The 14,458-nt window shown below is 37.8% G+C and overlaps 1 protein-coding gene across 1 annotated transcript in view; it reads left to right on the top strand.

Annotated features, from left to right (window-relative positions):
• Nucleotides 1–14,458, top strand: part of CSNK1G1 (casein kinase 1, gamma 1) — a 120,248-nt gene that overhangs the window by 87,600 nt on the left and 18,190 nt on the right. Inside the window, exon 10 of the mRNA XM_008578904.1 lies at nucleotides 10,432–10,542. Within this exon, the coding sequence (XP_008577126.1) occupies nucleotides 10,432–10,542 (111 nt within the window). The remainder of the gene's footprint in view (nucleotides 1–10,431; nucleotides 10,543–14,458) is intronic.

The raw sequence follows: 14,458 nt of genomic DNA on the forward strand, positions 1-14,458 counted from the left end.
AGTGTATATTGAAAAAAAAAAAAAAAAAAAAAAAAAAAAAAAAAAAAAAAAAAAAAGAACAGTATATACACTGGCTGGTAAGCTCAGTTGGTTAGAGAGCAGTGTTAAACCAAGGACAAGGGTTCACATCCCTGTACCAGCCAGCTGCCAAAACAAAACAAAACAAAGAATAGTATATAGAAGTATACACACATATTTATATGTACAATGAAGTGCATCCACAAATATAGATCACTCACCAATAAGTATATACTCTTGGCAAAATGTGTGGCTTGGTTGGTAAGAAAAAAATGTGTAAGGAAAGGAAAGCTTTGTATTAAAGTACATAAAAGAGAAAACAGGTAGAAAAAAAGATGGGGTTTCCCAAACTGTGGGCACTATTTGGGTCCATAGTTACATGTTTTAATCAAAGTAATTGTCTAAGACTTATAATTTGACTGACTTATGATTTGACCACAAAAAACTGTTGACTTCTGCCATTGTTCTCTCCCATACCTCTGTTCTTAAAGGCAAATATTCAGTGCAGGTAAGGGCACAGTTAAATTGACACTCTCATACATTGCTGTTGACTTTGCAAGTTGGTAGAAATTCTCTAGAAAGTAATTTGATAAAGTTATTTTCCTTTATGATAGAATATCTTACCTCTTGGAATCAATCAGAGTAAAACAACCCAAAATATAGGTTAAATTATGTTCATAAAACTGTTGCAGTATCATTGATAGCAGAGGTTTAGAAATGATCCACCTATCCAGGTATAAAGGAATGGTATGGATCCACCTCAAATCCCTTATTGAATAAACTGGGTTTTAGTAAAGTGAATTATTGTTATTATTTTATATTATTTTGTCAATATACAATGTGGTTGATTATTGTGCCCATTACCGAAACCTCCCTCCCAACAACATATCTGTTCACTTGTATCAGTAGTAAAGTGAATTATAATACATTTTTCAGTAGAATATTATGTAGTTACTTAATATTTAAGAAAACTTGTAGCCTGAAATGTTTATGATTTGTATAGTGAAGAAATCAGAGTACAAAATTATAAATGCCTCGTGATTTCTCCTAAGGGGAAGAGAAAATGAACAAAATCAATGGGAGGAGGTAATGCCAAAATATTAACAGAAGTAATATTGGAAATGGTACTGTTCTGAGTAATAATTTTCCAAAATATTCTATAGTGAAGTTTTGATACTTTAAAATGAAAAATGTATTCAAATAGAAAATGTATGGAAAGAAAAAATAGGTATTTAGTGGAGCCACAATCAACATGTATCCTTGCTCATATTTTTAGAATATCTTAAAACTAAAACATGTATTTTCTTTATTTTCCCTTTTCTGTTTCAGTGACTTTATAATCAGTGCTATTGTTCTGAATGGATTTTAAAAGTATGGGGAACAGAGATGGTTGAAAACTTGCCAGAGTAAAAACTGAGGTCATACATATGTTGGGAATTTCAGTGTACTTTTAAGTGAAAGGTCTTTGAACAATGAATGTAATGATTTAGGAAAATATCATCTGCAAGTCAATAAGCATATTTTTGAAGAGTTGAATCTCAAAAGTCTGTCTTTGATTTCTTTTTTATTTTAGGGTATTTAGTATCCCATAGCTGCTAAAGGATTAGAATTTCCCACATTAATGGAAATTTTACTTCCCCTTCACAGCAGGATTCTGAGTCCTTGCTGGGTAAAATTCTTTCTGCACTGTGCATTGCGGGTATATGGATTTCTAATTTTTGTCCAACCTTTACACTGACTTATTCTGTGGTCTCATTACTTTTGTTTCATCTTCAGAGTTTTCTTATGCTCTTTTTTTAAAGAAAACTTGCAGCCAAGTACATCTTTTTTTTTTACTCTAGAAATTGAAAACCAGTATGATTTTCTAGACTAATTCTTTTTAAGTTTTGAAATTATGAAAAGAGAAAATACAATCTCTCCTTGAGTGAGATCAAAAGGTTACTGACTTGACTTTAGGGACAGCTAACCTTTTTTCATCAACTTTGACTCAGTAAACCTGAGCTGAGAACCTGCTATGTGAAAGTATCCTTCAGATACCAATATAAGTAGGGAGTCCTTGTCCTCAAAGAGCTGACAAGTAGATAAGCCGAGCCGAATAACTATAATACAGGGGAAAACAGGTAAGCATCTGAAATTGCAAATTATTATCATCCAGGATTGAAAGGAGACATGTCATTTAATCTGAGCATGACAAAGACTTTTCATGAGAGAAGCTGCGTTTGAAACGCTCTTGGAAGAATTAAATGGAGATAGAGGAGACATTCCAAGCAGAAAGAATACAAATGTTATATCCAGTTGGATTTTGCTAAAATATGTGATGTGAATGAAGGAGTCCTAGGACACATGGCTAGAAAGAGAATAGGTTGGAGCCATTTGATAAAGTTCCTGAAATGCTGGGCTGGGGAGTTGGTGCTCAATTTCAGTAAGAATACGGACTAAAAACATTTTTATCTAATTTGTTTTTAATATGTATATATTTATTTATTTTTGCAGCCAGCCGGTATAGGGATCCAAACCCTTGACCTTGGTTTTGTCAGCATTATGCTCTATCTACTAACTGAGCTAACCAGCCAGATCCAAAAATGGTTGGGGGGGGGGTGTCCTCCCTGAAAGCATTCTTAAACAAATAGGTGATAGGATGCTTTAGAAATCTTTTAGCACAGAAAGTGGTAGTAACCCAGCAGCCAGCAATGGAGACCAATAAGAAGGCAGTGAATTCCCTTGAGAGGTAAAGAGGCCTAGATGGACTATAGTAGTGGAAATGAAATAGAATTGAAAAAATGCTACAGGGATACAATCTAATAGAATTGGTAGTCCACATGCATGTCAGGATTGAGGGAGAAGAATGAGTCAAAGCTGTTGCTGAGATTTTGAGCCTACATAATTAGGAGCTAGTTGGTACTATCACTAGAGAATGGAAAGTTGGAGGAGGAACTTATTTGGCATTTGAATTTGAAATACTACCAGAGTATTCTACCTGAAGAGTCCTAACAGGCAGAAGATGGCTGTCAAAAGAGAACTAGAGAAATATTTGGGAGTCAAGGCATGGAGATGACATTTATGATAATGCCTGAAGAGCCTCGTTATTCTGGGTAAATCTGCCCATCGTTTGTGTTATAGAGGAGTGAGCCTGGCAATTAATAAGTTCTGTTTAGTCCAATACTTAGAGTAGGAGGAGAAAGAAGAGGAACTCATAACTTGGTTTCAGCTTATCCCAAGACTTTGATCATAAGACATTTAACCTGGGCCGGCCCGGTGGCGCACTGCTGTAGTGCGCCGCTTGGGAGGTGCGGCGGCACTCCCACCGAGGGTTTGGATCCCACGTACAGACCGGTTCCCGCTCACTGGCTGAGCGGGGCACGGGAGCGGCGCCGAGGGGTGCGATCCCGTTGCTGGTCCCGGTCCGGTGCGGGGGCGATGCTGAGGGTTGCGATCCGTTGCCGGACACGGAAAAAGACAAAAAAAAAAAAAAGACATTTAACCTGATTGAGGTTTCAGTTTTCTCAAATTTAAGCCTTGGAAGAGCAGAAATTTCTGTTGTTTTGTTCATTGCTTGACCCATAAGTCAACATCTGGAATAGTGGGCACTTGATAAACAATTGTATGTATGAATGAATGAATGAATCTGTCAAGTGAAGGGTGTAGATGAAATCTCATGTTTGTTTATAATACAGATTTTTATTTAACCTTCCACAAAAAATAAATTTTAAACTTTTCTTGTTGTCTGTTTCCACAAAGAACCATTCTGCCTCTGTTTGATTAGCCAGAGTAAGCTGGATTGTCTGTTCAAGGGGCGGGGGGGGTGTAAAAAAAAACAAAACAGCCCTTTCCTGCAAAGAAAGTTCAGGTGATCGTATTAGTTATTCTCCATCACGATGAGAATCTGTTTGCCTTGTACTCTGGGACAATTTTGCTTGGCTGGTCTAGACTGTAGGCGTATTGAATTTAGTGCTGTGTGGTTCATAGATGCAATAGTAGGATCCAAAATACAGTTCCCAGAGCACTGCACTTACACTCATATGTCGGATCTGCCTTTTAAAACCGTTTTAATACCAGATATTTAAGATCAATTCTTTTGAACAGCTAGATCCATTCAGAAACATCCCAATTGGGTTAGTCTTTTCCATCATTTTACCCTTGATATTTGCTTTCCCAGTTCCAAAAATGGTAAATCTTGCATGGCTCTGATCTCTCTCTAAAGAACTCTGCATTACCATCCAGCAAGAAGGAATGAAAACTTTAATAGTTCTGCCTATTTACACCTGGGAGAGCTTCCCTCGCATTCTCTGATCAAATTCAATCAAGAAGTCAGTCCTGCCAGTATCCACAGATCTGATGCTAGGGTGCAAAATACTGTACTGTCAGAGTTTTTATTCACTGTGCTTATTCAGCATAATACAGAATATTGTATTGACTAGGATATGCATGCAGCAACACTCTTGCTACTCTTTCAGTACTTTAAATCCAAGCTCACATAAATGCTACACAAACCTACAGTACCATGTTTCAGCAATTTTGATAGTATTTCTCTCTCTCTCTGTCATTGACCCTTTTTAGTTGGTAGGTTTTCTGTGGGCATATGAAGAAGCTACTTGGCCGAGAAGGTTAGAGAGGACAGATCCTGTTTTGAGGTTGGAAAGAGTCATACTGGCCATCAAGAGCTATTAAACTCCTACCAGATTTGATATCTTACCCCGACATTGAACCTCAAAATATCACTTATTCTTTTTTGTGTTTTTGTAGCCAGAAAATGTTTAAGGTAAAGAGTTTATCATTTGTAATTTTCTGCTAGATGGGCTGTTCCTTGAAAACTCTCCAGTTTGGCTAGGAAAGAAAATATGAATCAAAGATCAGTAAAGCTGGCCGGCCGGTTAGCTTGGCTGGTTATAGCAGGGTGCTGATAACACCAAGATCTGGGGTTCCATCCCTGTACCAGCCAACAAAAAAAGGGGGAAAAAAGGTGGGGGTAAAAATCAGTAAAGCTGACCCCTCATCCTTCCAGAGGAGCCATATCCAAACTAACTCAATACTTTATAAACACATAGAATAAAACAGTTTGTTAAAGGGTCAAATCATATTGAGTTGTGAAGAAGATGTGCTTCCATTAAAGTAATGGTTTGGATTTATTTGTTTGTATTGAGACTCCAAGGCAATGGATTTAAGGGATATATACCTTTAGAAAAATATATTATAGTTTAGTATTGCCATGCTTGCTGAATAAAGCTTGTTATGAGCATGGCTTTTCCAAAAGGGAGATTAGGCCAGATTGCTAAATAGCTAGGGTAGTCAGAGATCCTTATAAAATATCTTTTTAAAGGTCAGTAGTCTTAAAAAAATAAAAGCTGATTAATTTTCCATTCCCTTTCTTTTACAAAGTACTGTTTAGTTTTCTCTGAGGCTCATGGCTTGATAGATGAAGGGACACATGAGTTTTCTCAGCTTAGTCCTTCTGACCTGTGTGTAATTTGCTAACATGCAGCTTGCTGTCAAGAAGGAGTACAGGCATAGAGATTGCACACCTGCCCTGGCCACCCTCCAGTATAAAGCCCAATGCAGGATAGGGCTGCCCCTCCTCATTTCTGAGACCTAATTCTGAGGGGAGTATTGAAACAAGCAAGTGTGAAACCGAAAGTCATTTTCTTAGCTTCTGTCCTATCACCTCATCACTGCTGCTCACCTTTGGTCTCAATTCTTTCTCCTTTCCATAATGAAAGTATTCTTTTATCTGTACACCTTCTTCAATATTTTTTATTTCAGGGCTGGCCCTGTGGCTCACTCGAGAGAGTGCGGCGCTGGTAGCACCGAGGCCGCAGGTTTGGATCCTATATAGGGATGGCCGGTGCGCTCACTGGCTGAGTGTGGTGCAGACCACACTGTGCCAAGGGTTGTGATCCCCTTACCGGTCAAAAACTAAAATAAAATAATAAATTAATTAAAAAATATATATATTTTGTATTTCAACAGACACCCTGTGTTCTGAGCCATCTCTTCATATGAAGAGACTTGGTGATTCTGGAGTAATTCTATCTAGATAAATCATCATTCTCTAAGGGAATGGCATACCATTTTGAATAAGGATAGGACAAGGTATGAATAGAGTTGCAAACTTCTAGGATGGTTCTTGTGATTTTTAGAAGAGCTTCACATAATTGATACTTCTGTCTCTGTAGCCCACATAGTATTGAGCCTGGGAATAATTCCTTCCAGGTTGTTGTCAGTGATTTTAAACTTTGCTTGTGTTTGATCAAGTTTGTAGAATACAGGAAGTTACTGTTTGCACAAATGACAAATTGCATAGAATAACCTCTCTCTGGCATAGGAAAATTGGTTTTATTTCGTGAGTTTAATAGAAGTATATACTACTACTATTAAGTTTTTTAAAAATTATTTTAATTTTATTTTAAATTGTTTTTTTAAAATTATTTTTTAGTCAAGTATATACTTCAATAACCTTGCCGACTTTTTCCCCCCCATGGTTGTCAAGGTCTGATATACCAAAAAATTTTTCTTAAGCTGCTTCTTTTACCATTTTTTCCACCCCATTCTTTCTTCCTCCGTCTTACCCCCACTACATCAAAAAAGAAAAAAAGAGAAATTTCTGTCTTGGAAGTGTGATTAGACAGAATGTAATCTAGTGTATTCATTGCTAACCTTTTGGTACTGTTCAGTTACCATTCTTGTTAATTATAATTAAAGACAATTAATGAGGCCAAGAAGAATGACATGACAGGCCAAAACATATTTTATAGATGGCAACTTTTAAAGTATTTTCAGAGCCATAAAGTGAAATGGATAAAGATTTTTTTGAATGTAATCAAAATTAATTTTTCAAAATTAGCTTAATATGAATAGGATTTAGTGATTCGTTTGCTACAAGAGAAATGCGTTTGCCTTCCTTTTGCTTCACAACAGTAGCTTTATCTCTAATAAGAATTTGAAATAATTTTCAAGCCATAGATGGGGTGATGCATGAGATGTTTTCAGATTGTGTTTTCCTCCTCTCTTGTTAGTGTCACTCTGCCTACTGTCTGTTAATCCCTGCCAAATGAGTGCTGAGAGAGATTTGTTCTCTCTGCCATAGGCACAGGTGGTGGTTTTCACTTTTTCACCAGTCTTCTTTGTTTTCTCCCAAGTATTTTTTTGTTAGCTTTGCCTTTAATTTATGCTGTGTTGGATTGCTGCTTTCTTGTTTCCACATTCACCTACTGCATAATAAAACAAGCATTTCCACACGGGTAATGCAATCGCAACTGAAGATTTTAAAGTGCTCCCCCAAGGAGTTACCACTGCTTGAGATTCCTGCTCCTGCCTTTGGGGACTTACACACTCCATTTGGACCTCTGCCTTTCAAGTAATGCAGAGAGACTGACTTTGCTAAATGACTCTACTATCCATGGACCTCTTGATTGCCTTTTAGTTAGCTGTGTACACATGAGTGATCTTTAAGAATGAAGGGTTTACAGGCTGATCTCTTCCACTGGTTTGCTTAGTGCTGATCATGCCTAATCATACCCCCCCCACCCCCATACAGTGTTGCCTAGAATACCTTTCAGGGGAAATTACGCTAGCAGAATACTGTAGTTGTTGACATTCCTTGGTTTCATCCAGCTCCTATGTATTCAGTTGCCTTTTAAAACTAGCAAATGACCTTTTCTACTACATCATCCCCTAGATACCAATCCAAGCCCTTAAATTCCAGAAAAGAGTATCCCTAGGGTTTAGCATTTTAATGAAAAGTTGTTTCCAAAGTAATAAACCCACAACCCCCAGGTTCACCTCTGTCACTTGATTTCTTTGCTTTCCGTGGATATAGAAGGCATTGGAGGACAGTAGTGTGGTGTAGTGTGTTTTTCCTGTATCACAGTGGAAGCATTTATGAAGCAATCTGGGATGTTAACATTATTTTTCTCTCTTTAAAAGATAAATAGTGTATTGCTTTGAGGATGGAGATGGAATGTGACTTTTAGGCTTTGAAAAATGTCTTTGCTGTTTTCATTTAAATAAAAGTCTTAATTCTTCCAACAAATTATTATTTAGCTAGAATGAGTATTAAACAGACAGCCCCATGAGTCAGACAGAAACATCAAGCCAGAGTTCTGATATGTATTTTAGTAAAAATTGGAAATAATAGTTGATCACTTGACCAGGGCTTTCTTAAAAGCATATGAGTGTATATTTTCAGCCATTTTCAATTTTATCTGCCTTAAGAACAAATGCAAAAACAGAGCATTCATGAGAGAAATAATTACATTAGTTTGTATCACAGAACTCAAAACAACACTAACTGGCTTGTAAATGTCTGGATATTTTTTAAGCATTCAGATTTTTTTGAGGATTGACTGACAGTACACAATAGTTTAGGAACTTAACATTCTTGTTAAATATTACAAAAAATAAAGTCCTAGAGAACTGAAGAGGCTATCACATAGATATTAGTTATAGATATTATTTCTAATATTAGAAGAACAAGTTTATTCTCAGATTTCTAGTGGTAAAAATAAATGAGATTAAGTGTTCTAAGGGTACAGACACAGTCAGTAAGTTTATAATATAGTATGAGCATGCTGTGCAGCATAGTCTTATTTTGAAAAAAGAAACAGCTGCACCTCTGTTGGGAGAAATAATGGGAAGGAGGGAATGTTTTGAGTAGCTTTGATTCTGTCTAATGTAATTAGCAATATAAAGCCAAGCCCCTTTTTTGTTAAGATTATACTGCAAGCAAGTTAATACAGTTGCTTTCCTATAGAATGTTCTTATTCCTTGAGGAATATCAGAGAAAACATGACCAGAATCCTTTACGTGCTGTTACACATGTAATTTTATATTCCATTAATAAAGATGAGTATGTTGTAGCTGTAAGGTGTAAGAGGCTCTGATTTTTATGGGAAATTTCTTTTTGGTGAATTATGGGGGAGCTTTAAGCAACTCTTGTCAATGAGATACTGAAGCGGGGAGTGAATGTAGAGCCTCAAACCGTTACTTCCTCATTCTTTTTTTTTTTTTTCAATAGAATACAACATTTATAGCTGTGAACATTTCTAAGATTTGTAGGATCCTTACTGGTTTTCATGCAGAGCAGCAATATCACATCCCAACCCCTGCTGTTGTTTATTTCAGCAGCAATTAAAATTTGATTTACTAATCCCTTATTGCTGCCTCTCCAACTACTCATTTTTCATTTTTGTAGAGCCTTAGGACTGTAACAGCTGAGCATCATGATGTTAACACCTTCTCAGCCATCTGGCACAGGGGAAGAGGCACCTAAACAGATTCTTCAGAACAAAAGTCACATATGAGCAAGATCAGAATAGTATGAGATCTAAAAAACAGGTAAAGAAGAAATGAAGAGAGCCTGAATGACAGCAAAGGTGAAAGCAGAATCCAAAGAGGTTTTTAATTGAAGGTCCTCCTTTTGCCAAGAAAAGAACCGCCTTTTACTTTCTAGAAGAAAATAATTTGTACTAGTGATGTCAATTAGTAAACGTTTTTTTTTTCCTTTTTGTCTTTTTTACTGACCGGTAACGGGATCGCAACCCTCAGTGTCGCCCCCGTACCGGACCGGGACCGGCAACGGGATCGCAGCCCTCGGTGTTGCTCCCGCACCTCGCTCAGCCAGTGAGCGGGAACCGGTCTGTATGTGGGATCCGAACCCTCGGCGGGAGCGCTCCCGCGCTCCCAAGCGGCGCACTCTCCAGTGCGCCACTGGGCCAGCCCAGTAAACTTTTTTTAATTTGAGTCTAGAGACTCTTAGCTAGAGGAACCAGGAAAACAAGGTAGCTTTATTTTTATCTGCTATCTTTTCATATTCTTGACATGTGAACCTGCTTTTGAAGAAATAATTAGTTCATTCTTTTAGATAAGAAAGCATATTACTGCCACCGCTCATTTTATCTTAATAGAAAGTCTCGTGGCGGTTACTATTGAGAGTAGTGGGCTCCCTATTTAAGAAAAAGGCATATTATCTTGATTCCTAATGCAGGAATTTTCTGTATTGACTACTGTCTATTCAGATAGATCTTTAATCAGTGAGTTGATTTGTAAATATGATTGCTCCTTTGTTCAACAAATTAACATTATGATTTTGATCTGCTTAGTGGCTACTGAAATTTTACTAATATGGAAGCTAAAAGGTGATTCCAGCTATTGGTGGCTTTTTTTTCCCCCCTCTTTTGGTCATTATTGTTTTTCTGTTTCTGTGTGAGGATGGTGTGCTATAGATTCATGTATCGGCTCATTAGGCTGAAATGAACGTAGCCAAGCTAACTTTTTCTCAGTGCTTTGCAGCCATTAGTTTAAAATTCAAAACAAAAACAAAACTCATTGGGACACTAATGTACTTGATTTTGTTATTGCTTGCTGTTGCTTTACTTGTCCTTCCATATCTTGCTCTCATGCTTCCTAATGCCTGAGCAGACTGCAACGTCAGAACGCCGAGGAGAGTGGGAAATCCAGCCCAGCCGGCAGACCAATACCTCATACCTGACGTCTCACTTGGCTGCAGACCGCCATGGGGGATCAGTGCAGGTACTTACTGCCTTTATTGCCTTTTCCTGGCCTTCCCAGATTGGCTGGTAGAATGTTGCCTTGCTTCTGAAAGTTGGGATCATTTAGAATGGAAACTTATAGCCAGGATGAGCTGCTTCTGTAGCTAACTGAATGTCTGTGTGTTGATTTTGTGCCTAGGTGGACTTAGGTAAGAGTCACATGTTGATGATTGCTTGTTGTTGTCATTGATTAGGAAACATCTATATGATTTCTGATACTGATTTCTGGTTAACCTAGTCCTACAACCTTGATGCACTCACGGTAAACCATAAAAATAATGTCAAGGGAGAAGTATGTTAGTGTCACATCTGTGAATTGTATAGACCTGAAACGTATAAAGTATTTTTTGGATAGAGGACTAAGGGCTGCATATATAGTTTATTTCATGATGATATGTGCCGTAGCACATGACAAGCTGAGAATGTTAATTGGTATAAGTCAGCTGTTTCTGAGTGGGTACCCAGTAAGTTGGGTTATTTCCTTTTCTTCTCCTTGGAATAAGTGTGGTCTTGGAAAATTATTTCTGATTTCATTTGGGCTGTCTTGAATCTCTTTTCTCTGTTTAGTACTAAGAACATCTTGTATCTCTTAACTTTTCTTATATGTGACTGTTCTAATAATCTTAACCTAAATTTTTTTTCATAATGGTAAGTGATAGCACCAGTTTGGGCATGCATGTTAATCCAGACCTACCAGACATAAATTCTTATAAAGGGGTGGAAGGGCCTTTTGTGTGTCGAAGTGCATCTTGATAGACTTGATCATCTAGGATATGCTTTTACAAGGAGTGATTCACTGAGAGATCATGTTATTCACAGGAAGTAAGTAGATAGCTTTTGCCTGCAAAAACCTCAAAGGAACATCTAGGAAAGAATGATGGATTGAACAGACCTACTTTTACACCCTCCTGAAAAAACACTAAAAGAATGGTAAAGCATAAATTCATACAAGGATGGAGAAGAAAACAGAAAAGAAAGCAACAGTAACAAAATGTTGCTGGAAAGCAGATGAGCAATTATTAAGTGACTTAAGAGTCCCAAGAAAACTGAATCCTGAACCAATAGAGAGAATTGCTGAGAATTAGGCCTGCTTTCACTTGGAGAATTCCCAAAAAGGCTCAGGAATTGGCTTTCTACAAGTGGAAGAGGGGCAGGGGGACATGTGCTAAAATAAGGAAGATTGGTTGGAAGTCTGTTTAAGAAGCCATTTAGGGGCCGGCCCAGTGGCGCACTGCGCTAGTGCGCCGCTTGGGAAGTGCGGCGGTGCTCCCGCCCGAGGGTTCGGATCCCACATACAGACCGGTTCCCGCTCACTGGCTGAGCGAGGCGCGGGGGCAACACCGAGGGTTGCGATCCCGTTGCCGGTCCCGGTCCGGTACGGGGGCGACACTGAGGGTTGCGATCCGTTGCCGGACACGGAAAAAGACAAAAGACAAAAAAAAAAAAAAAAGAAGCCATTTAAAAAACAGAAAAGCCATTGATCCCTAGATCTCTCTCCTCCCCAGCAAAGACCAAAGATTTATTCTATGGAGAGAGCAAAATAGGAGGTCTCTGGACGAGGGTATATGAGCTACAGTTGGGGGCAGGGTACTATACTGAATATTGGGAGGTTTAGTGAATGTGTACATACTGACTGCTTACTTTCCCCATTTAGAGCTTCAGAATGATGATAGCCAGGTCTGTACCTTCTGGGTAAGAGATTTAAAGAGTCTGCTCTGGAAAATCTGACCAGCCCAATAGAAAACATCTAAGGACACTGACAACAGGGTTTCCCCAGTGAAATGGCCCAGCCAGATCATCCTACAGGGCAGTCAACAGTTGACAGGTCCCACTCATGTTCTCACAGTGCCAATCAACCATGTAGTCCCCACTTTTAAATATGAGCGGACAATCAAGGGTTATCAGACTTCTGAAAAAGCCTTTAATAAGAAAGAGACCAAAGCAAAGAAACAGTAGCAATGTTTAAAAAAAAGAACATTCTAAAAACAGAACAAAAGAGCTCTTGGAAATTAAAAACATGATAAACAAAAATTTTAAGTTCATTCATTGGTTTGGAATGTAAAGTTGAGGAAGTCTCCCAGAAAGCAGAGCAAAAAGACTGATGAAAAATAGAAAAAACAACATAAGATTTGAGGAGAGTCCAGAAGGTTCAATTTCTAAATAATAGGAGTCCCAGAGAGAGAACAGAGAAAGTAGAAAGGAGGATATCATTAGCAAAATAACTTCCCAGGATCAAAGACTTGTTTTCAGATCAAAAGGACCTGCTGAATACCCAGCATAAAGGATGATAGAACCACACCAAGATACATCATTGAAATTTCAGAACACTGAGGACAAAAAGACGATCCTTCAAGTTTCCAGGAAGAGAAAACAGTCATGTGCCAAGAAAGGATCAGGAATTTGTATAGCTTCAAATTTCTGAACAGCAATGCTGGAAGCTAGAAAGTAATGAACAATGCCTTAAAAAATCTGAGGAAAAATCACTTCCTATCAAAAATTCTATACTTAATCAAAATGGCAGTCTGCTGTGAATATAGAATAAAGATGTTTTCAAAAATCTGTGTGTTCAGGGCCGGCCCGTGGCTCACTTGGGAGAGTGTGGCGCTGATAACACCAAGGCTACGGGTTTGGATCCCTGTATAGGGATGGCTGGTTAGCTCACTTGGGAGAGCGTGGTGCTGACAACACCAAGTCAAGGGTTAAGATCCCCTTACCGGTCGTCTTTAAAAAAAAAAAAATCTGTGTGTTCAAACAATGGTTCAGATCCCCTTACCAACCAGCCACCCAAAAAAAGCCACAAAAAACTATGCTTTCGAAAATTTTACTTCTTATGTACCCTTTCTTATGAAGCTACAGGAGGTAGTGTGTTATCAAAATGAGTGTATAAACCAAGAAAGAGAAATATATGGGATCCAGGAAACAAGAAATCAAACACAGAAAAGAAGCAAAGGGACTCCCCAATGTAATTGTAAAGTTAAGAGACCCTGGGACAACAGCTATAAGCCTGTAGAAGAACAGAGGCTTCTACTCTATGGTAATAGTGGGGGACCTGAACACATCTCTCTCAGCACTGGACAGATCATCTAGGCAGCAGATCAACAAAGAAACCGTTACTCTTTCAGAAGGAGAGAAGAAATCTAGGGTTATCAGAGGTGGGAGAGGGGAGGGAGAGGGGGATGGTGAGAGATTGGATAAGGGGCATGAAGATTAAGTACAATTGGTAATAATATATATGCTAATGATATTGATTTGATCAACATACATCAACATTGAACCCCCAAAATATGTATACTCAATTATGATTTAATTAAAAAAAATTCTTAAATATCTACACTTTATCCGGTAAATCAGTTTCAGATAAGTATACCCCAGAATATACATATAAATATATATTCTATTACAGTGCTGTTCAAAAGAAATGAATCACTTTTGTAATTTTAAATTTTCCGGTAGCCACATTAAAAGAGAAGTGGGTGAAAACTAATGTTAATATATTTTATTTAACTGTATATCTAAAATATTTCAACATGAGTTAATATAGAAAATATTAACGAGATATTTTACTTTTTTTAACTAAGTCTGAATTCTAGTGTGTATTTTACACTTACAGAACATCTCAGTTGTATTAGTTTAATTTCAGGTGCTCAGTAGCTACTATTGGAAAGTGCAGTTCTAAAATGTTTATTTCCAGCTTCTTTATAATATCAGAAAATCAGAAGCAAATAAATGTTTATCATTTCAGCATTAACTAAACAAATATAATACTTCCATTCAGTTGAAAGAAATAGATCTCTGCGTGTTATGGGAAAATGTCTAAGATATATTATTATTATTATTTTTTTTTTTTTTCTGTGTCCGGCAACGGATCGCAACCCTCAGTGTTGCCCCCGTACCGG

This window comes from Galeopterus variegatus, unplaced genomic scaffold, assembly GCF_000696425.1.
Source record: "Galeopterus variegatus unplaced genomic scaffold, G_variegatus-3.0.2 Scaffold1780, whole genome shotgun sequence".
Lineage (NCBI taxonomy): Eukaryota > Metazoa > Chordata > Mammalia > Dermoptera > Cynocephalidae > Galeopterus > Galeopterus variegatus.